General features: G+C 39.6%; 2 protein-coding genes across 6 annotated transcripts in view; both read right to left on the bottom strand.

The window, feature by feature from the left end:
• The window catches only part of brd8b (bromodomain containing 8b), a 49967-nt gene extending 37152 nt beyond the window's left edge, over positions 1-12815 (bottom strand). For all 5 annotated transcript variants that reach the window (XM_077578605.1, XM_077578603.1, XM_077578606.1 and 2 more), the window contains exons 1-17: positions 12769-12815; positions 11678-11774; positions 11490-11559; positions 11342-11391; positions 11119-11241; positions 10950-11030; positions 10799-10863; positions 9309-9472; positions 7447-7638; positions 6599-6695; positions 6159-6301; positions 3557-3989; positions 3429-3466; positions 2857-3056; positions 2673-2765; positions 2483-2551; positions 2071-2356 (exon numbers count right to left, since the gene is read on the bottom strand). In XM_077578605.1, the coding sequence (XP_077434731.1) occupies positions 2071-2356; positions 2483-2551; positions 2673-2765; positions 2857-3056; positions 3429-3466; positions 3557-3989; positions 6159-6301; positions 6599-6695; positions 7447-7638; positions 9309-9472; positions 10799-10863; positions 10950-11030; positions 11119-11241; positions 11342-11391; positions 11490-11559; positions 11678-11774; positions 12769-12787 (2220 nt within the window). In that variant the 5' untranslated portion in view covers positions 12788-12815. The remainder of the gene's footprint in view (positions 1-2070; positions 2357-2482; positions 2552-2672; positions 2766-2856; positions 3057-3428; positions 3467-3556; positions 3990-6158; positions 6302-6598; positions 6696-7446; positions 7639-9308; positions 9473-10798; positions 10864-10949; positions 11031-11118; positions 11242-11341; positions 11392-11489; positions 11560-11677; positions 11775-12768) is intronic.
• A 1841-nt stretch (positions 12816-14656) lies between these two features.
• Positions 14657-27792, bottom strand: part of gpc4 (glypican 4) — a 39070-nt gene continuing 25934 nt past the window's right edge. Inside the window, exons 3-9 of the mRNA XM_077578270.1 lie at positions 22605-23002; positions 22163-22328; positions 19921-20051; positions 19688-19834; positions 19479-19603; positions 17463-17635; positions 14657-17377 (exon numbers count right to left, since the gene is read on the bottom strand). Coding sequence (XP_077434396.1) covers positions 17166-17377; positions 17463-17635; positions 19479-19603; positions 19688-19834; positions 19921-20051; positions 22163-22328; positions 22605-23002 — 1352 coding nt within the window. The 3' untranslated portion in view covers positions 14657-17165. The remainder of the gene's footprint in view (positions 17378-17462; positions 17636-19478; positions 19604-19687; positions 19835-19920; positions 20052-22162; positions 22329-22604; positions 23003-27792) is intronic.

The following is a 27792-nucleotide window of genomic DNA, read 5'->3' as shown; positions in this document are numbered from 1 at the left end:
AGGGGTCAGAAGTGGCACTCTGGACTTTTGAAGTTAAATTTGTATAAAAAAAATAAAAAAAAGGTCTTTGTTATTTGAGTAGCAGAATTATTTATAGGGGCCAAATTTGACCCCGTGGGTTCTCCAGGGGCAAACCCAGCCTTCTCATGACTATTTTTTTTTTGACCATTTGGCTTGAATATGTATACGGAACAACTCCAGCACAATGACAACTCAACATGACAACAAGCTTCACATTAAGTACTTGGAACGGGCATTTGACTGAAGTTTCTTAATTGATTACAGGCTTACAGATTGTTCATGTTTGGTTTTCAATATAGAATTTGAATGGAACATTTACTGGTCTTTCATAAGGCTAATAAGAACTATTGATCATTCATTCATTGGGCATTCATGTAACAACAGCAAGTGACAAAACATCAAGAGTCAAGTGACAGGCAGACACACATGTACACACAGACAGACAGACAGACAGACGTTAGTGAGGAGAAGCGAAGCCTGATGCAGGAATTGCCAAGAATTATTGCACCACAGCACTTAAGGGGGAGCAGGGAGGATAGATACAGTCCGGCACATCATGAGTCAAGACAATGTCTCAGGTTTCCCGTCCGTCTGTGTCAAGAGTGTTCTTAAGGATGTGTGTTTTTCTTAATAACTATGTTAACAATAGAAAATCAAAGATGTCACAATATGACTTACTGGGGAAAATACTGTAAATTGTTTGTTTTTTTTCATTTGGATTTAAGTTGGAAAAGGAGAATACTCTGGCCACTGCCAAATATATTGCAAAAGATGATTGACAACCATAGGAATAAGTGTGGTTGTGCAGTGTATTTCTAACGCAAGACACAGATGTAGTTGAAGACACATTCGCACCGGAAGGAAAAGTGTTAAATTATAATCTGAGGCAATTGAGATTTGTATTTAGCTGCAAGATTAACACATTTAAGGAGTAGCGTTACACAGGTCCCTAAGATTTATGACATCATCTAGAATCATTACAACCATTTTACAAGACCTTGGACTTGCCAACTCATGAATGTGTTCCAATAAAGTACATATCAATGCTCAGAGTAAACTACAGTAAATCCCACTCCAACACAGGGGTTACGTTCCAGAACAAATGCAAAATAGCGGGACTGTGAAACCGCAATGAGGGCCGGGTACATCTCATTAGAGCAGTGGTTCTCAACCTTGTTGGAGGTACTGAATCCCACCAGTCTCTCCTATACACATTCACTGAATACTTCTTTGTTGAAAATACAATGGAATTCCAAATTCAAGGTATTGGGTTTACTGGTGAACAAAATGGGGGACAGGGAGAGCAGCCTTTTAATGAATTCAGAAATCAACTTAAGGGTTCCTTTAGATTTGCTAGATAGCTCGTTGTGCTGGACTAGAATGGCACTATTGGCATTGCAAACCATGCAGTTAGGACGCTGACTCCCATCACTCAACTCAACTCAATAATTATAGAGCACTTTAAAACAACTACCACTGTGTTCTTAAGGACAGCAGAAGCAATTAAATCAGCAGCGGCCCCAGAATTGAGCCCTGTGGAACACCATACATTCCGTTATGCATTCTTTTTTGGTCGACATACTGAGTAGTATAGTACCTTGATGTATGAAAAGTGCTATATAAATAAAGTTTGATTTGATATGAAGGAATTAAAATAAAAAAGACACGAAATACCATCACAATAGTCGACTACTAACCACACCGAATTCCCTGGAGCACAGATTGGCCAAGCAACGTAACGTGATCACCTGCAGCCAATAATGGCCAATCAAGGCATGTCATCATTAATCATTTGAGTCGGTGTGTCTTGAGCTCCGCCGAACCCCTGAGCTGACTCATCAAACCCAGGTTAGGGACCACTGAATTAGAACCCACTTAAAGCGCCGTCAAAGCATACTTGTATATACGGTTGCCATTTAGTTATTCGTTTAATCTGAAACATTTTATTCTCTGTAGACCTGAAAAAAAATGTATTGTCCAAGTTCAAACAAACAAACATACAACACATCACAATGTCATTTCCCCCTCATTTAAAGTTTCTCAACCCACCTTCTCAGCTGGCTCGCCTGGCTTGCGATTTCCCTCCCTGCCACGGAGGCTCTTGGCGGAGATTGCGCTCTCGGAGGTCTGCATAATGAGCTGCGTGGCCAGGAACTGCTGGACGTGCTCCAGAACATCACGCTGCATCTCCAGGGCCATGTGATAGACGTCGTGGTCTGACGAGTTGTACATGACAGCATTCTGGAACATCAGCATGATGTCCCGCTGGAATTCTGCTGTCGTACGGATCACGCCTGATTCGATGTTCTTCTTAATTGCCGATAGGTCCATTGGTCTGTAACAGGGTGCGTTTTGGCACATTTATTTTTATTTTTTTATTTTTTTAATGTGTCTATCATTAAAAAAGATCAAGGTGTATATGAGAATTTCTAGCTACGTACTGCAGGAACACCGATCTCACCTGTGTACAATGCTGTGGTAACCAGGGGCGATGTCATCTGACACAGGTTGCAGGAAGACGCTGGCATACCTAAGATAGGAGTTAAACAAATAGTGTTGAGCTTTGGAGGTAGCACTCTGCAAAATGAGCATAATTATGTTGGACAGTATTGATTTGTTTTCTGGGTTGATGCAAAGCTGTAGAACACCACCTGTGGTTAGCCGCAGCTCTCCACACCAGCATTATGGCTTTCTTCCAAATTTTCTGGGCCTGCACAGCCTCTTGGTCCTCACCACATGTAGATCTGGTGAGAAGAGCGAACGGGCAGAAAGTGAAAAAAAGAAGAAGAATTTATGGAAGTATGGCTACAGAAAGATGAGCAGGTGGCTACTCACAATTGGGAAGAAGAGGCAGGGCTGCTGGCCAGTGAATCGGCTGTGTAGCGTTGAGAGGGCGGCCCATAACCATCTTCACTCTCGCTGGCTGCCCGCTCCACTTCGGACAAATAGGGACCCTCACCCTCTCCGCAGTCCTCTTTCAGCTCCATTCCTTCTTCAGGATCACACTCGCTCCCTGCTTCCTCCTCTTTCACCTCCTGATTTCAAGTACATGCAGCAATTGGGTCAACAGCAGCAAACAATATGTGCACAATGATTAGGCAAGTAAGTATTTTGACCATATCATCATATTTATGTTGCCCTCTGACTTTTTAAATCTCGTTTGCCCATTTTGCATGAGGGGGAAATAGCTGCCTAATAATTACTTACACCTTGATATAGGGTGTTGATCTCCTCAAGCCACCCCCAGCCCCATCACTTGATATGCTTAATAAATGCAATTACCAGTAAGTTTATCCAGCTTGGAATTGGTAAATATGCATAATGATGATATAATCAAAATACTCACTTGCTAAATAGTTGCGCGCACAGTGAGTGCAATTATGAAAGCTTTTGAAAAATACTATTACCTTGGACTCTCTGCCAGATACAGAACTGTCCTCGGAATCTGTGGGTCAAAAAATTACTGTTATTTTATTTATTTTTTAAAATCTTTTTTTAAACAGGCACATCAAGATCTGTGTGTTTGTTAGTTCACCTAGGCATGGTGGGTTCGCTTCTGGCTGGTTCCACTCCTCTACTTCAGTCTTCACTACTGCATTTGTGTCCTCCTTGCCTGCGGGCTCCTCTTCTGTAGGGTCACTTCCAGCAGCGACATCTTGCGAGGTGGCACACAAAGTGATATCACTTTCAGTCACAGTTGGCTCACAGTTCTTCTTGACCTGTTCCTCTGTGCTCGTAGTTTCTGTTTGATTTGGGGCATCTGGGCTGACAGGGGTGGAGGCAGAAATTGTCGCCATATCGCAAGGCTCCTGTATGTGCTCCGAGTCAGCGGATGCTTGGTCCGATTCCTTGATTTCCTGAGTTTCCCAGGGGCCTGGCAGGGTGTGTCCTTCAGAGACCGCCTCTTCACACAGAGACAGTGCTGCTTCCACTGCTGCTGCATCCAAAGCTTCCACTGAATCATCCACCTAGGAAGCAGAGCAAACATGACTTCATCTGATTAGTTGCCTTATACTGTACAGTGGATGTACTGGTAGTGGCGCATACTGCTGGCTTTTGCACAAATTAGGGGTACAGTGATACCTCGGCTGACGAACGCTTCAGCTCACGAACTTTTCGCCTCACGAACATTAAATTCGCGAGCATATAGTCTCAGCTGACGAACTAGTTTTCGGCGGACGAACCAAATCACGCGACACGAGAAATCACGAGAAGCTGACGTACGCTCACGGCGTCCCAGTTCATCACCCCCTTTCTTTGAGTGCGGACGTGGTTTGTGTTTGGTAGACATTTTGGACCATTTTGGAGTGTACTTTTGCTATCATGGGACTGAAAAAGACCCAACCACAGGCTAGTGTTAAGCCTAAGAAGACCTTAAAGAAAATTACGGTCGAGCAGAAGAAGGAGATCATCGAAAAACACGAACGAGGTGTGCGTTTGTGTGACTTAGTTAATTACAATACAATAGCACATTTATTATACATAAAATAAGGTATATTTTTAGTGTAGTTTTAAGGCTTATTTAGTAGAAAATTATGTTTTATGGGGACCTGGGAACAGATTATTCTTATTTTAATGGTTTCCTATGGGAAATAAATGTTTGGAAGACGAACTTTTCGCCTCACACACACTTTCTGGGAACCAATTAAGTTCGTGAGCTGAGGTATCACTGTACTTAAAAAAAATCGGTTCGGCAATATATTGCGATATTACAGCGCACAATTCTCGCATTGATTCAATATGCAACTAAATCGACTTTTAAAGATCAATTTTTGATGGAAAAATCTAGTCTACAAGAAGTGATCTGAGTGTGCGCAGTAAATTATCATGGGAAGATTTGTATGTAGCCCGGTTAGGTTTTGGGAGGAAAAAGGGAGGGTCAGCTAGACAGGAAAGCAAGCAGTCCGTTCCAAGCAGGCTTATGAGTCAAGGCCACTTCGATATTGCTTTATGTACAAGAAGTGAAAAGCTCATTGTTAAAGAAAATACAGGTGTCCACAATACATTACAAACTTGCTATGTTACTAATATGTGTTAAATGGTTATTTTCCATAACAGGACAGTAAAGAAAGTCCACACTAGCAACTGCCATGATGCATCTTTGGTGAACACGAGGTCACGTGCCTTATGACGTCACAAATATGCGACACTAACATAGGAGAGGGGAGGGGTTGAGGAGTTGGGCATGTCTATTATTATCGGTGGATTTCTTTATTATCTGGTTTATCTGCGTGACGTCAAATTGGTCGATGATTGCCGATAACTATCGGCCTCCGATATCGTGCATCCCTACTGCAAGTGCAAGTTTTTCATGTATTCAGTGAACATAATACCGTCATATTGTATATTATGTCTCACTTGAAATGTACGTACATGCAATTGGATTAGGCATTTGTCATGCAGCGCAAATCCAGCACTAAATCAATGGTTACGAGTAACTGTATTGTCTAATAATTGTGTGATTAAGGATGCGGACACTATAATGTTCTTCTGTAATGGGTTAATTTAAAACATTTAATGGAATTTTTACACACTGTACAGTTTTAAGGGCTTGTTTAATCTTGACGGGTTTGGGTTAGCTTTAATGAAATGTGAAGTAATTAATGATATTGACTGTGTTCAAATGGCATCAGAAAGAAACAATTAACTTCCGTTTTGAGTTAAGCAGTCAAACCACTGCTGCATTTTTTTTTTGTGGGGGGGGGGGGCTAATCCATCCTTTTTGTGAAGCCGATTATTATTATTATTTCTTGTTTGCTAATATTTGATCGTCAAGCGTGTACACTGCCTCTTGCCCAAAGAAAGCTGACCCCCTGACCCTAATGAGGACAAGCGCTATAGAAAGTGAATGGCTTGCTGACCATAACCTTTTTAATCTGGTCCCTGCCTGCGACCTATGCTGCAATGAACTGAGCTCTGCCTGTATTGCACACTACTGCCACCTGCTGTTCAAATAAAGCTCAAATGAAAACTTTTCATTTGTCTTTTCAATGACCATGAAAATATACCACCCAATATTGACATGTCAAGCACATGCAAAATGCATGTGATTCAAAGACAAAGACAGAACTGAAAACCAACATATTTAAATAAATAAATAAATATAAGGTAACGGTTTTACTCGACTAAGTGTGTACCTTTTCCTCAATGATGGCAATGATGTCGCCCACTGTTTCCAGATCTAGTTCGTCTCCCATGTAAGACACGGCGACAAGGTCCTCTTCTACTAATCCTGTCTCTTCACCAAGCTCTGCCTTCACTGCAGCTTCAACTTCCCCCACTACAACCAAAAATTGAGAGTAAACATTAAAATTGTTGCTGCCACAAGTGAAATCAGTAGGTCACAGGCCTTTTCCCATTCAGAACATTGATAAAGAGCCCTTCCCGTTAGCTTAGCAATCACAAAAGAAGTAGTTACTGGTAACAACAAAAATACAAAAAAATAAAACATAACTGCCAAATGAAACAACTGAAGAATCAACAAGCTATGTGGGTTTTGGGATTAAAAGTTTCAATAACACAAAACATCAATATAAGACAACCAAAACTTACTTTATGTTACAATGACAACATTTACCTGTCATGACATCATGGCCAGGTGGTAACGGGGTGGTGACAACAGCAGCAGTCTGTATTCCATTGCTAAGGCTTGCTGAGGAGTCTCCGTCAGAAACCTGTAAGAGCACAATCGTTTGATGTTCTTGTCATAAAAGTGGTCTAATAAACCAGGGCACCCTCAGCATTAACCAACATAAGGAATTTGCAGGTTTGTAAAGACCCCCACCCCCCAAGATTTCATTCATACATGCGAGCGGTCGACATGGTATCAATAATATATTGTAATATTTTTTTGCAGCTCGCATGTAGCATTCATTGATGCAAATGATTTCAAATTAGGCATACTCACAAAGAAAATAACTATACTACAACCATACATTTGTTTTGACAGCAAGATTGGCACAAGTGAAAAAATATATATTTTAAGCACTGTTAAGAACTTAAAGATGGCTAAGTATAAAGGATAATTAGGGGATTCATTTTGGAAAATAAACTTAGGCTTTTTAGAAAAATCAACAGAAACAAATGCTGACAAGGCATGCTGCATTCGTCGCTGTGCAACAGACCATCAGGCAGTTCTGGCATTATTGTTGTGGTCTAACTTTATTATACAGCAACATCTATCACAGGATAACAAATACACTATATCCTGACAATATATATATATATATATATATATATATACCTGTATATATAGTTTTAAGAGAAGCATCTGCTGCCTACAACGTCCTTTAACTGCAATCCATAAACCTTGCGCACTGATAATGATAAATTATGCTAAAATTGCTGCGGATATAACTTTGCTTCATGAATTGTGTGACTTAATAGCTTGTTGAATTGTTAAATTCAGGCTATGCTGGCTCTCACAAGGCGGGGGCTGGCCGAGATGTGGTTGCCTTTTTTCAGCAGTTCCGACAGGAGAGGAGAGGGTGGGGGTGTAGCTTTTTGAGGCAGGAGCCTCTTCTGTGAAGAGTCCTCGACAAGAGCAGCAAGGCCTCCATCTTTGAGTCCTGGGCCTGGAGTGTCTGTCACTGGAAGAAAAAAACCTACACCTTGGACCTGGAACAGCATCAGAAAATGAAATGAGCGGACAGCAGTAAACTGTAAACTGTAAAAGGCAACAATGGCAGATCAATAACAAAGCTAACATGCTAACAACTATTAATGTGCAGGTACTGATATACCTTAGAGCTTTTGAGATGGGATTCCCACATGGTTAAGTTTAACTGTCATTAAAAAATTGACTCACACAAACAGTTACCATGTAAACAAAACGGATAAGGCCAAACGATCATAACGAGGAAATGCCAAGCCTGTGAGGGCCGAGCCACATTGAGTTGATCACATCCACTCAGAGCACGCAATGACAATTTAATCGTTTTTTTTAGGATGTTGAATTAGCAATTGAGCATAATTTTGGGATGCTGTTATATTAATGTTAGTGTGTAACGGTTTATGATAGCTCTGTAGGTTTTAATGAGAAGAGCTTGAACAAAGTGCCGTTTGGAAACTCAAACAACCTAACATTTTAAAAAATATATATTTTCTGAAAAGACAATTTTGACATCATTCAAAATAATCTTGACAACATCGGTCCTTTAATAAAGGTTTTATGATGACACTACGTTTTTTTTTTTTTGGAAGCATTGTTTTGAAAAAGAGTAAACTCCAGCTACTTGGAGAGACTGGGGACTGAGCCCTATTGTGAAAATTGATGCCACCTCCCCTTATCTACCTTTGAATGTGCAATAAAATTGCAATAAAAACAATAGTTTTAGTCTGGCTAATATAGCTCCTTCCCCTACTTCCTTAGTACCAAGATGCCACTGATTGGCGCCAATATAATCTGGAAATAGGAAAGCTAATAAAGATAGACTGATGTGCTTTTTTCAGGGCTGATACCGATACCGGTTATCGGTAGTCAGGGAGGCCGATAACCAATATTTGAAGCCAATATACATTTGCAGGGGGGGAAAAAAATGACGCCCAAATTTTTCATAAAAAAATAATAATAAAAACTCTTGCACTTGACTGCTTAAATGCCTTCAAGCACATGTTTATTATCTTTTGTAATTTGCAACATTAAACGTTAAAGGTTTTTTGTTTGCCATCAGCTTTTGCATCAACTATAATGCCAACGCCCACTAATTTGCGGGCTAACTGTTAGCTCGCGGACTAACTATTCACCCACACGCTAACCTAATAGCCGTTCACGCTAGCTAACCGTTAGCTCACGGGCTAACCTAATAGCTGTTTATTCGCGAGCTAGCCGGTTAGCTTGCAGGCTAACTATTCACCCGCACGCTAACTCCCAAATAGCTGCTAATCCGCGAGCTAGCTCACAGGCTAATAGGCGCTAATTGCTGCTTATTGGCTATTAGCACTGCACAAGCAACCAATCAGATGGTTCTGTGTGCGGGCCAATGCTGCAGGGGGTCAACAGCCACTGACTCAGAGCAGACGGAGGAGAAAAGCGCCCATCGAAGCAAAAATAACTGTTTTTAATATATCGGCCATCAAAACAAAAAAAGAGGCAGATGCCGATATTCATAAAATGCTGAATATTGGCGCCAATTATCTGCCGGGCCAATTATCTGCCGGGCCAATTATCGGTCTATCCCTAAAAGCTAATTGCTAATATTTGAGAGTACATAATACAAACAAATTAGAGCAAAAAGGATTGTGTTCGACCAGTACTTAAAAAACAGAGACAAGCCTGTTGTACTTACAGAGTGGGCGCTGGGGTCATCTGAGACAATGCCTGCGGGTTCGGAGGGTGGTGTGGGGGCTGAGGCGTCGGTCTGCGACTCCAGGCTAGTGGGACTGGCCCCCAAAGGGGATCGAACAGTGATACTGGGCAGACGCTTGGGTGTGTTTTTAATTGCCTGACGAGCTGAAAGACAAAGACAATTAGCTAATAATATATTATTCATTAACTGAACATTCTTTCTCTCTTTAAAATGATGACTATATTATTTATGAACACGTTCATACAGTAAATCACTGGCGACAGACCTAAACCATGTACTGTACCTCCAAAATCATAATTTTTCAGGAGAACCCAAAAACGGTATGTTTGTTCAATCATTAACATTGTATCATCAAAAAGACCAAGCCATTTTCCACACTTTCGATCGGTCAGTAATTCGTAAAAATGACGCCAACATGTGGACTGACAAAAAGTATAAGTAGTAGTAAGAACTTAAGCAAATTGTGACATTTCGATCATTTTGGCCCGACGTCTGTGATATATTTATATTGTACTATATTCTAAGTATATGCATTGTTGAATGACTAAAAGTGTACCTCATCAGACATCAAACTGTTTAAGCCGGATTAAAAAAAAACAAAGTGTTTTGCTGCAAAACGGACATGCAGGCGACAAATGAGTGGCTTGTTATGACGAGATGGCTGATGGGAGAGTTGAAAGCAAGATTTTCAGGGTTCCTACACATTTGAGATTTCAAAATTCCAAACTATTTCCACACTCCAATTTACAGACTCCAACAACAACAAACAAATAATTTGTGAGATGTAAGGAAATAGATGTGTATCATTCTTATGCTTGATGAATTATCGCAGGGTATCATTCGAAACTTCAAAGGTGAACAGCTCAGCTAACTATTTGTGCCGCTTCTGTCGCTTCCTTTTTTCAGCCATCAAAATTGTTGTAATCACCAAATAAAGTAAATGATTAAATCTTCACATTTACTTATCAGAAAAGGTGACTGTGTTCAGTTGATATGGTTGCTTGTATAATATATCAGCTAAGGGTGCTGTGCATTAATTTGGAAGATTGTAATGAGTTTTGGAAAGGAATTACTTGAGACGTTTAGGAACTGCGCTTCCAAGCGCCTTAAAAAGATTCTGATCGAACTACATTTAGATATTGATAATTTTTTGTTTTGATTGTGCTACACTGCACACAGGCTGGTCTTTAGTTGGCTGCAGACTGCAAAGTACGAGCTACTTTTTTGTCATTGGCAATGAAAGGATTTGATGGACAGATGCCCCGCATAATGGACAGAACTAATTTCCTTTGTGGAGGTACAATCAGTCAACTGTAAATATTTTCAGTTCTCAAACACTTTAAAGAAATATTTTTGGAAATTAAAGTTGAAAGTGTACACTTTAATTTTAACTTCATGGTTTTGTCTACAGTTATAATTCAGGAATTTGCAAAAGCTTAATTCTGAAATCAGTATTTGACATGTCTCACCTTGGTATGCCATTTCTGTTGCTTTCCTTTTCCGCTCTGCTTCCTCTTCATCCTGCTTCTTCTTTCTGTCGTAGGAAATTGAACGACATGGATTTATTTATTTTTACAACGTGGATGCTTTGACTAATGAAAGAAACGAAACAAGTCTTACAATGTTATCTCTGCCCACAGTTCTTTCAGCTGGGGGTCCATGTGACCTGTCTGTATCAGTTCAACTTCCTTTTTCAACTTCCTGCACAGACAGAAATCACAGATAAGGTGAGCGGTGTGCAGGTTGCATCATGGATCCTTAAAGCTTACTTTAAAGATCGTAGCTGTACCTGTACTGTTCTTGCGTGTCTCGTAGTAGTTTTTTCAACTCCTCTATCCTCTCAGTAGTCAGTCTACGAACAATTACATCTTCAATGGTCTCAACCACCTCGCCCTTCTCACCACGCTTACGTCTAGAACACAAGTCGAGTTTAACGCAAATTACAAATGTGGCAAAAGCGACAACTAATCCCTGCTTCAGCATTTTGTCTGTTGTGTTTTTTTGGTACTGACTTCGGGGCTTCGGTGGCTTCCAGCAGCTCAGAGTATTGTGAGGCACAGTGCTGAAACGTTAAGAGATGATTAAATAATAATCACTGATATTGAGGACATCAATCAATGCTACCTGCTCGATAAAAAACAGCCAGGGTCTATTTCTTACCTTCTGTGAGAACCAGTCAGGTGGTCGACCAGGCTCAGAAAAAGGCTTGATGGCTCTACTTACAGATACCCTACAAGTATCAAAAGAGGAAAATTCACTTCAATTTAAGAAAGCCACACGAAGTGATATTATGTTAAGGGTTAGAAATCCTTTACACGGAGAAGAGGAATATTAAATTGTCTATTTACCAGTTTTGGTCACCACTCCTCATAACAGAGGATGCGAGGCATAGTTTCTCCCTGAGTGACCATGGCTCTGTTGGCCCCACATTCAGAATCTTATGTTCTAGTAAAAAAGTAGAGACGCAGTGAGGGTCAATAAAATATTCAGAAGCTTTTTATCAATTGATTTAATCATACTGACATAAAAAAATTTATTTTTATTTTTTTAAATCTGAACAAATATTCTCAAGTTTGTATAATGAAATAATAATTATATTAATAATAGCAATAACAACAACAATAAAACCATTTGTGAATATATTTATATTCACAAAAAGATGAAAGATTTAGTAGTGAGCAAGAAATAAGATATATTGTATAAAGTAAAGGAAGAAAAAAAGAACACATTTACAAAACCAGAACTGAGATACAAACTCTTTCATAGTAATAATAACAATAATAATAATACATTATTATTATTAATTATTATTATATACTATATGGTGAGTTGGCGACTGTTCAGGTTATTGTATTATTATTATGATCATCATCATCATCATTATTACAACAGACACTCAGACCCATTTACGTGAATTGTTGTTGTTTTGGGTTTATTACATTAAAATGCCATTGCGGACTACGCACCAAAAGATTCAGTAATGTATGTAATATAAACTGAAAAGTAAACGTAACGTAAAAGTATGCTGAACAGTGAACACTAAGTAGACGTATTCATTTTCCAGTTTATTTTTGGTGACTAGCCTAACTGATACAAGTTTATATACCGTTTAAATCTGACCACATTGCTTGTAATGTAATCACGGGAGTTACAACAACCGATTGAGGAAGATTGGAAAGAAAAACTGCAGAAACAATAGTCAAAACAACATACGCTAACAAACGGATAATCTAGGTTAGTTTAGCACTGTTATTACGGGGGAACACTATGGTGAGACACAAACAGCTACGCGATGTTACGTTTCTTTAAGAAGATTCAACTCCTATTTTCAAATAAACTTAGCTAAATAACCATGTTTGGAGTATATTCTCCCTAGGTTTGTGCTTTAGACTACAAAGAAACACACCACGGAAAGGGGGAGAAAAAAAACAATACTCACTGCCTATCCCGCTCGCCATTTCTTTGTAACAAGGCCAAGGTCCTAACTTCCGCCGGACGATTTTCAGTGTTGCACAAATAGTATCAGCGAATGTACCCTAGACATAAAGTATACAAACATTCTTGAATAATCGTACGTAAACGTCGCGCCCATATTGAATGTGTTAAAAGCTATTTGTGAGAACATAGATGCACCAACTATTTTACACTGGAAATAAAAGTTACATATGTTGTATTTAGTGCCTCTCTATTTCCCAAATAGTGTGAATGGGTGACTAATGAGTGAAAGAGAGGCATTATCTTTTTCTTTTTTTTATGCTGATGCTAAGATAACCACTGAACCAATTGAAACATTCCACCTTATAAGTTTCAAACTCAGCATGCACCATAATGAACTTTATTATCTTGGTACAAGCATGGTTGGTTGTAGAGCCTAATCTAAATCAGGGGTCAACAGTCTTTTTGAAAATGAGAGCTACTTCATGAATACCAGTTCTGAAATAACAAATGCATTAACTACTTGTGCCCTGCTGCCGACCAGTTCAGGGTGTAACCCACCCACATCTCGCCCAAAGTCAGCACAGGATGGATGAATGGATTGATTTGAATTTAGCTGACTTGTTTCTCCTGTCGGTTTAATGGTAAATGGACTGAGCTTATATAGCCTATAGCACTTTCTACAGAGCAATATCACAGGTAATTATTTTATATAATTAGTTTATCATATTAGCTAAATTAAAGAAAACATATACTTGCTAAATTAATAAATTACTTATGAACTCAAGAATGTTATTATGCATTATTAACTCAGTTCTCGTGCTGCAATTCATGAATAACAGTACTCATTTTTCAAATAACTGTTCACTGATGCATGCCATTGTATCCCGAGTGGTGCTGATAGATGGACTTCAAAATGAGCTATAGAAATTATGAGTTTCATTGTATAAAAAGATTTCTCATGCAAGACAATGCACCAGCTTTAGCTGCTTTGGGTGTAAAGAGAGAACGTATGGAGCATCTTTCATTTTATCGGGATAAGTGTGTGTTTGTGTGTGTGCTTGCGAGTTGTGGAAGGGGGTGGCAACACCCCCATCCTCCAATTCCCCATTGGTACGACCCCACTAAAAGTGATATCAAGGAAGAGCTTGAATATGTGATCGAATAATCTTTTTTTCTTTCTGAAATACATATGAGATATTTTTAATTATCTCTTTGGAAAAAAATAACAGAAATAAGACAGATGCTTTACAACCAACAGTATATTTTTGTAACTGTTGCGCATAATAATAAATTATAATACTATCATGTTTTTGTTCATTAAACTTCAGATTATTATAGAAGCTAAAATAATTGAGAACATTTGTTAATGCTATTTTTTTTGTATGCATCACACAACAATTGTGACAAATGTTGTGTGGACTGATGCAAAAAAAAAAAAAAAAGGATACAGTTACAAAATCCAAGATATGTGGTGTTAAAAATCTTAACTGATGATCAAACTAAATGTTTTTAAAGTGAATGTTGGTTGGCCATGCGCCATTTCTCGTGTTAATAGGACAACATGCATCCTCTAAAGGTGGTGCCATACCTGTTGTCTATTTTCTACACTCTAAAACAGTTGGGTCAGAATTAACCTATATAGGATCCAAAAGGGATCGATCCAACTTTTTGGGTTATTCAATTAACTCAAAAAGTTGAACCGGGTCATTTGGTTGGGTCAAATAAATAACCCACAAAACAATCCAAAGAAAGTTTTGTGGGTTATCAATATAATAACTCACAAAGTTGGGTCAGTCCTTCTTTGACCCAACTATTTTTACTTTTTAGAGTGTTAGCAACATCTGCGATTTTAGAAAAGTGTAAAGATGACAAAACAAAAATATTCACAATCAGTTAAATATTGGCAGTCTTTATTTCAACAAGACAAAGAAATGTTGTTTAATATACATTTTTTTTCTTACAATTCAACATCTATCTCATCTTGTTTTTCCATAACATTTAGGAGATACTCTGACATGTAAAAATCTGTTGTAATGTTACGGCCTCTTTTAGAGACATCTAAAACGGCTGCTCTTTATTTACACTTCACTTTTCTTTTCAGTTGTTCAACACATTCTCTCCTCAGTGATGATTGAGTCCATTCAGTTTCCTTGGAGGCAAAAGACAGATTAAAGACTACCAACACATGTCCAATTCAACTTAGTCCCAAGACTGAAGTTGCTCTGTGGTTCAAAAACACAGCATCCTGCAGCGGGACCAATTCCTGCCATCTGGAAAATGCTGCTCCGGCCCGCGAGTTCGTTTTTGGAGGGTGGGGGGGATTCTTCACCCAGTCATGAAGACTTGCATACGCACTTGTAGAAATGTTAGTGATATACCAATGTCGGTCAAATTGAAGTACACTAATGCCAAATCCAGTTGCTGAAGCTCAGGCTTCTTTATTTTAAATTAAGGCGTCAGGGTTTTAAACGGATTGCATAGGGGTTCCTTCAAAGTGAGATTTTTAACAGATGTTTTCACTGATTCATTCTCAGTCTTGGTGACTGGACTGCTCACTTATTTTGAAGATATTTTCATGTGAGCTTACAATCAACTTGTCAATTTCAAAGCCAAACAAGAGGCAAAAGGTGGTATTTTCTGTCTGTCTTCACTGTGGCTGGATGTTTAAGGTCCGTCAAGGTACATGGAAAACCCACTTAAAAGAAAACAATCTTAAAATTGCATATGTGAAAACCAGACTGTGTGATAAAGTGAAAACGAATACTGTAAATTATGGATACTCTTTGCCAATTTCAGAGTGACAAAAAGATACCATAAATTACTGTACAAAGGCTACTAAAGGCATCATTTAGAGATGAAATGGAAAAGACATCAACAAATAATCAAATGAAATGAATTGTTAGGAATTTCCGCACAACAGATACAATTCAATTAAATGTAAAACCATTTTATCTTTACAAGTTGCCAATTACTTCATGCATGGATAAAAAAAAAAAAACGAAGAAAAAAAAATCAATACCAGACATTGATTTAATTTTGGTGGCACTTCGACATCAACCATGAGTTGAAATGATGACTCTGAGGGTAAGGATAGGCGGATTAAATGGTTCATGAGGAGTCCAAGTGAACTGCAACCAAGGTGCACACGAGCCAGTTCAACCGCCTAAAAGTAGCATTTAAAACCCACTGTAGTACCTAATATATATCTTCATACCAAAAATAGCTATAAAAAAAATACAGCACCTCTTCAACATAAAAACCCTGTATTAAAATAATCTGTCCTTTTGATCGAAGCACTCTCCTTTTGATTCTCTTGACTAGATGAACGTGTGAACACATTTCTTTCAAACATGTAAGACTGCCCAAAGTCGGATCTTCAGTCGTGAACTGAGCTTACAGTACAAAAACGGGGCCATTTGGGACTTGTCAGCTTTTTTTTTGCTGTCTTCAGGGCTAACATCGGTAGAGTCCTGCTCCTTCTCAGGCCTGATCTCTGCTCACCAGGACGCCAGCCGCAGATAACATCTCCAACACTCGCTTTCAACTCCATAATCGCTAGATTGCACTGACATAGAGAACACGCATGAGGTATGACCTTACTACTGAACTGCTGAACAGAGAAAACTTCGAAGTGAGGTTGTGATTATGTTCATAGCTGATAGAGTCTGTGCAGGTTTGGACTCAAAGGGAGCCCTCAAAGCTCTTGTAAAGAATGATTCCATCCCCTGAAGAAGGCTGTAACTCTCTTTGTGTATGAAGTAATGCTGCAGCCCTGACAGGATATTATATATTTCCAAAAATACAAAAAGAACAAAGAGCCTACCTTATTTCCCCAAAGTTGAGCAAAACAAGTCAAAGCTCTCCATTCCCAGAATGTCATACTGGCTGTTGATTCACAGTTTGCACACAGAGTGATAAATGAACACTCATCATCACTGCTCTAATATATAACTACAGTCTATCTTATTTGCAGATCTCTGTAGGATGGAAGGACAGCAATGACGAGGAAGGTATGTTCTGTCATAGGTACCATGTGTTAGTTATATACCGTCGATGGCGATTGAAGAAGGCACACGCCGAAGTATGAGATTAAACTGCCTAAATAAGACACTTACTGTGAATAGTTTTCCTAATTGAGTGTCAAGATTAGTGGGAAAGGTGACTTTCTGGGGATGAGAATCAGATTGTTGTACACTGTTGTCCTCCAAACATGAAAACAAATAATTCAAAGTGAAATTATTGTAATATTAAGAAGAATCCCCCCACCCCCACCCCCCTCCCCAATGGTGGACTGTCCGAGGTCCTGAAGGCAGTCTTGTTAAAGTCTCTCTGACAGTTTTCCCCTTCACTCCATCGTTCTCAGTCATTCTCTTCGTGTCACGGCCCAAATATTTTTTTTTATCTCAAGTGGGCAGCAAGCAGGGCCAGCCCGCAGAGCGCCAGTGCCACGCTTCCCTGCAGGTTGACACCAGCTGATGCTTCACTGTGCACCAGATTAATCCGGGGATCCGCCGGATTGGGAGGAGTGGAGAAGTAGATGTCCCGATCCGTGTCACAAGATGGAGAATCGCAGCCGCTGCCGCTCTCCTCTCCGCCGCTGGCTTCCTCGTCTGAGTACACACACACACACATAGAAAGTAATGCATTTGCACACTTACACTCATAAGCTATTTAAAGGTTTGCTAAAGGTCTCACCGTTATCAATTGAGATGTCATTGCCGCTGTAGGCAGCTTTCAGCCAACTCGTCATTTCCTTCAAAACTGCAATCTGGCTTCGAATCACAATGTCTGGCTTTGTAATGTCCACGTCCACGTCGGGGTTGGACACCTGATTGGCCAGCCCATTGCCAATGACAACTGCCTCATACCTATGTGGCAAAATGATCAATTTAAGCAAATAGTGCCGGTTTACTACGCAGTGCAGTTTATTGCCTTTGGAAATACCCTCCGAGTGCACTGGAAATTCAAACGTTGACAGTATTCATTTTCACTTCATCACATGAAACGTCAGCTAAATAACTACGTTAAAGTTTTTCTTTTTAGCTCATTCACTGCCATTGACGGCTACAGACATCAAAAATTCATTTGAACTATTTCTATTAGTTTCACATTTTTTTCCCACTTTTGTTGACAAGAGTATGCAAACCTAGATTTTTTTATTGTACATTTAGAACAGATAAAAAAAAAAAAAGATTAATTGGGAGTTAACTATTAAAGTCATGCGATTAATTACAATTAAAAAATGTAATCGTCTGACATCCCTAATTTTTAATAATCATTTCTTCTTTTTTTATTAGGGGCATCAGGCGATTCAATTTTTTTATTGTAATTAATCACATGACTTCACTAGTCAACTCACGATCAATCACAAATTTATATATGTTCTAAATGTACAGTAAAAATAGTTTCTAGGTTTTCATACTCTTGTTAACAAAAGTGGAAAAAAATGTGAAACTAATAAATAGTTCAAATGAAATTTTGACGTCTATAGCCGTCAATGGCAGTGAATGAGTTAATGGCTTACATTAACCAGAATCCCGCGTCACATAACAGCCAAAGATACAAACAATCCTGGTGGGTTAATGCACACCTTTTAGTGCTGTAAATCCTTGTTGTGGAAACTGAAAGCTAGTTGCCATGACTACCGTTTTTCTTCATCTTCTAAGTGGAAGACGAAAGAAGAATTTCCGCAGGAAGTACGGAAGCATAAGAACTATAGTCATGGCTATGAGCTTTGGGTTTGCACAACTAGGGTTTACAGAAACAGTATTTATTAGAGATAGACCAATATGTTTTTTTCAGGGCCGGTACCGATTATGATTATTAGTAGACAAGGAGGCCAATAACCGATATTTAAAGCCGATATTCATTTTCAGTAAAAACGGGGGGGAAATATTGTCGTAATTTATTTATTTTTTAAATACAAATGTCAACCTTGACTTTGTTGTAATGTCTTATAGCATGTTTATTGAAACATTTTTCAGACTTTTCAAAATGTATATATATATTTTTTAAATCTGAGACAATAGACTTCATTTATAAAAAAAAAAAACATATTTTGGGAGCTCCCACAGTTATCAGTACGTCCTAAAAAGTTAAATGGACCCTTAAACAGGTAAATGCCATAGCTCTCTATAGTTTTCTACAGTAAAATATTTTTCCCCAAAATGTTAAAATACATGAAATCTTAAACTTTCACATTTCTTTGTTTTAATGTCAAATAAAAACAAAAGGTTCAGAAGGTTCCCAGGGTCAGCAGCATCTCTTACAAAGTTAACTTAAAATTTAAATAATTTTCTCCTGATATTAAAATGGTTGTAGATGTACCTTTTATCGGGCCAATATCAATATTCAGGGGGCTGGGTTGTAATGGCTTAAAGGGGTGTAAATCCTGCCGCACAATAAAGTCAACCTCTACTTCTCGGAAATTCACCTTTAAGCACTTTTATGTTTATTTACATTAATTCTGTACTGTATTGGCCATTTTAGGCCACAAAACGCTACAAAACAATAATTATACACTGTATTGGGTGCTTTAAGACCCCCAAAAAGTATTTCAATTTAAGGAACGGTTGCCTCTAATGTAATGGGCGACCCTTGACCCCTATTAGTCAAGCTTACAATGTATACTGTGTAAAAAACAAACAAAAAAGAAACACACACGAAAAAGAAGGGGTACAAAATGATGAACATTTATCTGAAATCCTTTACCTGCTTTTTGCTGTTCCATTCCAGCAGTCATCACCAGGTGCAATTCTCTCACCGGCACAAACCGTGTCTGGCAATGTGGACCAGAACTTTTTGGCGTGTTTCAACTTCTTCTTTACATCAATTGTCTGTTGTAGAAAACGCACAACTCAAGCAGTGCCTCACACAATGCTCCCTCTCTCTCTCTCTATATATATCACCTTTGACCTTACCAGTCTATCTAAGCTTGTTCCAGCAGCGGTGGTAGGTCTTGCGTCCGGGTTGTAGGGACGGAAGCGACCAGTGAAAACTGTGTCCTTGGCAGAACGTTTGGACCGGAACGCCATGCTCGGTTTAGGCTGGCCACAGCCATGGAATACCTGTCAGAGAGGGGGGAAAAGGTTCATCACTATTGAGTCTGTGTATTTCTTGCATCTGTCAAAAAGATGGGGGGAAAAATACTGACTTTCTGTGAAACTTGCATGCTGTTCTCTTGCATGTTCATGATGGCATCGGAAATCTTCACGTCAATGGGATCCATGACAGACTCGAAATTGAAAGGACCCTCCAGCCTCTCAGCCAGACCAAGCATAGCATCTAAAACAAGTGGACAAACTACCAAGTTAGAAATCAATCTGGGAAAAGGCCCTCTCACCAGTAACCACCTCAAACAATGGTGTTACATATAATGTCCAGGAGGGGGCAGCAACGTCAAAAACTAGTCATAGTGCTGTGGCTGTAAACTCCAGGTGGCTCCACACACCAGAGTTGGTAGATTAAATAGTCAAATGTGGTGCAGTTAATAGAAAATCTTCAGCTTGTTTGGTCATAGCTCCAATCTATCATTGGTATGTTTTAAATACAAGCAACTAAGCTGTGCTATGAATTTATTTTGTTGGATTCAAATTTCAATAATCACCTGTGTGTCAGAATAGCAACATAATTTAATTTTTTTTATCTAATCATGCAGGCTTCCACTATAAATATAATGAAAGTGATATGCCTTTGTGTCGTCCAACAGACCAACATTGACCAGGAAGCCTAAAGTGCAAAATGACAAGTTGATTATGATGTTTCCATGGTGAGTTTATGCAGTGTTTCCCAAACTTGACTGGGCCAAGGCACATATTTGAGCAAAATTCTCGTTGCACACCACCAAACAAATACAGTGGAACCTCAAGTTAGGAACGAACCTTTTACAAACAATTGGGGTTATGCCCAAACGTTTGTAAAAAAAAAAAAAAAATAGAAAATTTGAAGAGCCCCAGTTATGTGTTAATTATTTTGATATTCAATGCTATGAGGACGTCTTCAAAAAAAATTGATCCACTGCAAACTCTCATCCACCTCTTTTTCTAATCAGTTAATTGCTTGCATAATTTAAAATGGAATAAAATAACCCCGATATTTTGAAATGAACAAATATTCTAAATGTGATACGCAAACATTCATTAAATGCCTTACTTTAATGCATGAAATTATGTTTATTGCTCAAACCTTAAACGTAGCCATCCGCTGTCACGCTAAAGGCTAATCAATGGTCAAAATTAACAGTGTGATTAATCTGCGTTAATTCATGATTAATGCAATATTTTTTTGTGATTAATTAATCGATTAACGCTTTAACTTTGACAGCACTAGTAATTAGTACGTCAAAATAGGTGTCCACACGTTGTCGCTAGGCAGAATTTCCACCTATGAGCATTCACTCGATCACAAATGCAAACTGCAATGAACATGGAATAAGGTACGATGTTGGCCTGCAGAACTTTTGCTAAACAAGTAAACTAAGCTCTAAATGAGTGAACAGATTTGTGCTGTTCTTTTATGTCGTGTAACAACAAGGCAAGGTTGGCTACTGAGTCGTACTGTATCTGCTCTTCATTAGACTGACAAATAGAAAGCGCATGCTGATGATAGTCAGGGTGAGGCAATACAAATTTGCAGCACAATGGCCAACAGAGGCAATTTTAAGTGACAAAATAAGGTCCCACTTTGTGATAAAAAAAATAAAAAACTGAAACATAATAAGACATGTCGCCTTGGATTTGCTTGTCGTGTCAAAATCCACCAATGAATTACAAAAGAAACAGACAAAAGAGAAAAAACACCCGAATCAGCATTTTCTCATGTTATTATAGAAGAAGACTTCTTCAATTGAGGAGCTGAAGTCTGAACTCCACCTTTCCCTCCTTAATTCAAGTTAAAAAGCAATAAATAGCTATTTTCATTTAGTGGTTTATTTCTTTGTCATAGCCTTTAGATTTTATATTGTATTATATTTATTTTAAACCACATACTGATTGAACTTCATTTCCATTCATTTCAACTGGAAACATTACTTCGGTTTATGAGTGTTTCAGGTTATGGGGTCTAATGTTCAACTGTTTAAGTGGATACTAAAATTCTATACATTCTGCCATCTAGTGGAAGAGAATTTAATTGTGCTGTCTGTCACTATACGTCACTACATTTATTTGTCTTAAATAAATTATTTTTGGACAAATAAAATAAAATGGAGTCATTTCCCATGAGACACCTGATAATCTCACAAGGCACACTGGTTGGGAATCACTGCCAAGAACCATTAACCAAATACCTTAAACCACTTATCATTGCAATACAGATGGAGAAATATGAAATTTGGTCAATGATGAAAACTAACATCAGTGTAATAAAATTAACAAAGGCAGACTATAGGGACTTACCAAGAAAGTTGTTCCACTCGGTGTCCAGGTCTGCCTGGTTGGCCAAACAGCCCCGCATCACATTCAGACAATAATTCTGGCAGGGCTTCAGCGCCACTTGGCCCGAACAATAAGGACAGTACAACATCTTCATGGCGGCTCGCACACAGCTGGGAGACGCGCTGACCTGCAGGGCAGTTGGAAGACAAACATTGACTCAGTAACACACTCGGACTCTGACTATTTAGTTTACGAGCCATTATTTCACCAAACAGTATAATCTAATCATCAATTAATCACTCTGTACAGTGGAAAAACATGTCATAGCAGAGAAAACAAAGTGGTTTATGTTATCAGACTTTAATGGGATCGTAGCCAGGAATGATACGCGTTCAGAAAACACAGCGCTACATTCCTAGTGAAAGGTTTATCGCTAGCAAAAACGCAACTCTTCTCCTCTTACCGTTGAGACTTTGTTGACTATCTCCGGCATGAGGTTCAGGCCTCGCACAAACGTACGCGCGGCAACAAACGCACGCGTCAACTGGATGCGGAGCTTGCGAGGAACGTCCCCGAAAGGTTGCAGCTGCTCCGTGTGGCGGCTGACGCACTCCATGTAGGCGTCGCTGAATTCATATTGCACGTTGACCAGCCGGAACATCCTCTCCAGGAGGTCGGCCCAAAAGTCCGACAGCATGGACTCCAGGTTTACAGCCGCGCTGCCGGACACGTAGTACCGTGTCAGGGCCTGGAAGAAGTTCTTGAACAGCTCGGCGTTCTGCACGTACATCATCCCGTAGGTTCGTACAAACATGCTGTGCAGTGACTCCTCGGCGTTTTTCAAAAGTTCCCGGAAGAACTCTGTTGGTTGAAAGACAAGGAGAGATTGGTGTCATTTAACCATACAACCTATTCGCACCATTTACAATTCTGACCATGTATTTATTAATTGAATCAGTGAGGAGAAAAAAACTGAGTGCACCAATTGGCTGAGATGCTGTTGATTCAGTGTCATTGATTTAAATGGGAACTCAACACAAACATTTTCTTAACAATATGTTCTATGCAGCCCCAGTAGTCTAAACATGATATTCTGATTAATATTGCGTTTGTGGAAAAAGTCAAGCAGCAATATCAACCCGTTTTTATCTACTCAGGGGGTGGCCATTTTGGCACTTGCTGTCTACTGAAAATGACATCACAATGGGCTCAGGCAACGACCAGTCATTTTTAGTCGACAGTAAGTGGCTAAATGGCCGCCGCGAGATGGATAAAAACAGGTTGATTTTGCTGATAGCTAGATAGACAGACAGCTAGACAGACGGCCGGACAGACAGACAGACGGACGGATAGACAGCTAGACAGCCAGCTAGACGGCCAGCTAGACAGACAGCTAGACACTTAGCTAGACAGACGGCCGGACAGACAGACAGCTAGACAGACAGACAGCCAGCTAGACGGCCAGCTAGACAGCTAGACAGACAGCTAGACACTTAGCTAGACAGACAGCCGGACAGACAGACAGCTAGACAGACAGACAGACAGCTAGACGGCCAGCTAGACAGCTAGACAGACTGCCGGACGGCCAGACAGCTAGGACAGACAGACCGGACAGACAGACGGCCGGACGGCTGGTGAGCTACACAGACAGCTATACAGACAGACAGACAGATTTTTTTTTTTTTTTAAATCTGCTATCCCTGGGTTTCTTCTAAAAAAAAAAAAAAACAGTGGTTGTTTAAAGTGCTCTATAAATATTGTTGAGTTAAGGTGTCTTGTAATGCCAAGTTGAGCAATTTTGTTCCAGCACAACGAACTATCTTGCAAAACTAAAAGGAACACTTCCTTAAAATGCATGGAGTAAAGGGATACAAAAAACAACTAAACATAAAGCTTTCTGAACTCAAGGTGAAGAGAGACAGATTTGGCTCCCTGTTCATCTTGTTCACTAGTAAATCCTATACCTATGTCTTGAATTTGAGAAAAATCCTATTTTATTATTCAATAAAGAAGGGTTCGGTGAATGCGCATAGGAAACTGGTGTGGTTGAGTACCTCCAACAAGAGCCACTTCTTTAATACTTTACGGGAAGCCAAAACTTAAAAATTGCAGGCTGTTGGAAAGTGTCAGTCTCAGTATTGCAGACGGCCCATTCAGCAGAGACATCTCCTTACTGACCATCATCAATGGCATTTTTTTCTGTTGTCACATTCCATTGGCTTTCCTTTCTTCTGGCTTCTCTTGGACAGTCCTTCAGAGGCATTTTTCAATAGGATTACTGAATAATGAGAACCGTTTCCCCTCCTATATATGGACCTGTATGTCTTTACCCATCCCAACATCTCCCTCCCTACACTGCTTTCACTTCATCAGTTCCTTCAGCCATCTCTCTTCAGTAGACAGGGAACAATGACCTACTTCATCCTGAGGAATGTCCATCAACCCCCTCCTCCACCTAGCCTCAATAATCCAGTCCCCCTTACCCCCGACTCTCTTAATCTGAACAAAATGAGAATTCCACAGAGTCACTGAAAAATGCGTCGCCTTCAGTCGTGCGTGCATGCGAGCGTACGCTCACAGCCCCCCTGTTCACTCATCTCCTTTCTATCCACTCTTGCTCTTCTCCCCCTCGCTGCCGCGCGCAGACAAAACTTCTGTCCCGCTGGACTTTTTCTGGGTGCCCTATGCTTGCCTTTGAAATGTAAAGTTCCCATGCTCTCACAGAGGGAGACACTAAACGTTCCTTGCCACCGACGCACGCACGCACGCACGCACGCACGCACACACACAGTCCCCTCGTAATGCTGTCACTTCCACTCCAGACTGACACACTAAAAAGAAAAAATGGGGAAGGGGAGGAGTGAGGGCAGCATGGGGTGGGTTAAGTTGAGGGCTTTTTTAACTCCAAATCCCCACTGTGTTGCCAAGGATACCGGAAACACTGCAGCCCCCAAATCACATGCACAGGCACACATAGCAGACGACAAGAAACCAAGTTCTGCTCTTCACTGATTGAGATTAAAACAAAAGGTTTTCCTTGCCACAATGGAGTTTTTTAGTAGCAACAAGTTTGAAGTCAGCACAAAGAACAGATCAGGGTTCTACATGAACAACATGAGTGTGTCGGACCACCCGAAGTTCAATGACTCTGGCGTGACAGGGGCTATACAAATTTCTTGAATAAATGATAAAATCAAGTTCTTAACGTCTTCTTCTCTTTCTTTTTTTTTTTTTTTAAATACAAATACTTAAACCATTTAAATTGATCAATCATCATTGATCGTTTAAAAAAAAATTGTGCATTGGGTTAAATCCTTCCATAGGGAATGGCTTAAAAAAGAAGAAGATATAAAGCTCAGAAAATGTAAAAAAAAAAAAAAAAAAAAGTAAAAGAAAAGTAACTATTAAAGACTTAAATGACACAATATAAAGACGCTAAATACGATTATAATCTTTCACTGACCCTTATCGTATTCTATCATGAATATACAGCACCAGTGCCGGTTCTGGCAGGGTCCACCACAACATGGCACATAAAGGCTTAATGTATGACCTTTTTGATGAACATGTTAAATGACACAAATGGTAAAATTTTGTTCCAGCCATTCAGTCATCTATCTCCACATGTTGCATAGGGGCCCTAAATTATGATCTTAACCCATTACAGGAACAGGGAATCTTAACACCTCCCATTCCACCCTCCCACTTCCTCCTCCTCGCACCCCCACCTGTGTTCCTTTAAACTCCGCTCCTCCCAATCCCTACCCAAGAAGTAATTGCACCCCTATTTGTGCCAATTAGTCCTTGGTCCTCACTCTTTTCTCATGGGATGTGATTCCGTCACTCCTGCTGCTGGATCTCTGGCGATGGGTGTCTCTTGTTAGGAGCCTTAATCCACGTTCTTAAATTCCACATATTAAGCCTTCTCTGCTGGACAGGGTCAGAGTAAAAAGGCCGACAGACAGGCTGAGATCATGGCAAAGTGGGAAGAACTATTTCGGTCTCCTAATTGGCCATGACTTCTAGCTCCAGGCACAGGGGGAGAGCGTGTCTAATCACATACATCACTTCCTGGGTTTGTTAGTGTGTAAATGCATGTAGTCATGTCTGTTTATGCACAGACGCGCAGCACTGTCCATGTCATCTTCATGAACACTTAATAGTAGGATAAGCTTTTTGTGTCAGCTTCAGGGTGTCTTGGAGTATAACCAGTAAATAATAGAACAGCAATGTGAACATGTCATAAGCGGTGAGAGGTGTCAAATGGTGCAAGTGGAAGAAAGCGCAGCAGGTCTTTGTAAAGAGATCCCACATCTAATAGTCCGAATAGGGCCGCAAGCTTCCTGCAGTCATGAAAGGTAAACGAAAAGCAGGTTACAATTTCACTGTCAGCTCTGGGTTGGCCCATCCAGGACAACTACAGTACATGACTTTGAAAAGGGACTGCATTATTTTCTTATGAATTTATGGGAAACAGATATTGAAATAATCAATGCATGGTTTTATGAATCGATATCAGGCTCAAAAATGAAAATTGATTCGATATTGATTACTGTATTGGATTTTGTAAACTTAGCCCTACAACAACACTCCTTTTTTACCCACTCAGAAAATGTTTGCACATAACTTCTATTTAATAAACTAGGTCGATACTCCGATACTCCTTTTTTTCAGACCAATACCAATATGAGTACTTAACTCTAGAGTAGTCGCCGATACCTAGACCAGGTATCGACACCACTATCGCTTTTCATACATAAAATCCCCCACCCCTCCCCCCCAAAAATCCTACATATCCCAATATAGCATTTTTTCTGGGTGAAATTATTGGCAATTTTCTATTCTTCTTATTTCTAATTCCTGAACATAAAATGGCCACAAGAGGGCCGCCACCACGAGTAATGATAGCTTGAAATGAGACCAGGTATCTGCCAGATATAAATACCTGGCATCAGTACTTGCCCATCCCTATGGTAAACCTTTAATCATCTATGGCCATTAACTTGAATAAAACACAACCATGAGAGAGCATTCATCACATGAAATGAACCTGTTGTTAAAAAATAAATAAAAGAATAAATAAATAAATAGTGTTGAGCTAAGTTTGAGTTCAATATCATATATCAGAAATTGAATAATTATTATTAAAAATGCTACAGTACAAAATATAAAGAATCACATAATATAAATTAGGGGCAGGCAAGTACCAATACCAGGTATCGGTATCGGGCTGCAACCTGGCCTTAATTCAAGGTATCGGTACTCGTGAAGGTGGCAGATGCCAGTATCGGTGACCCTCTTGTGGCTGTTTTACAATCATGAACTAGCAATTAGAAGAATAGAACAATGCTATTTATTTCCTGCAATTTTAAGAAAACTGCTTTATTTAAAATTTTCTGTCATTGTTTTTAGGAGGAAATAATAGTACTAGTGATAGTGATACTTGCTTGGTATTGGTGACTACTCAAGAGTTGAGCACAGTAATTTCTGGACTACAAGCCGCTACTTTTTTCACTTGCATTCAACCCTGCGGCTTATACAAAGGTGCGGTTTATCCATCAGATCACAAGTACTATAAAGGAAGCTCAAGAGCGTCAGGCAGAGCAAAACAGAAGAAGTGAGCCCAAATACAGTAGGAGAGAGAACGAGAG

This window comes from Vanacampus margaritifer, chromosome 10 (assembly GCF_051991255.1).
Source record: "Vanacampus margaritifer isolate UIUO_Vmar chromosome 10, RoL_Vmar_1.0, whole genome shotgun sequence".
Classification (NCBI taxonomy): Eukaryota; Metazoa; Chordata; class Actinopteri; order Syngnathiformes; family Syngnathidae; genus Vanacampus; species Vanacampus margaritifer.
The sequence above is the reverse complement of the archived record's forward strand: the minus strand, read 5'-3'. Positions and strand labels throughout refer to the sequence as shown.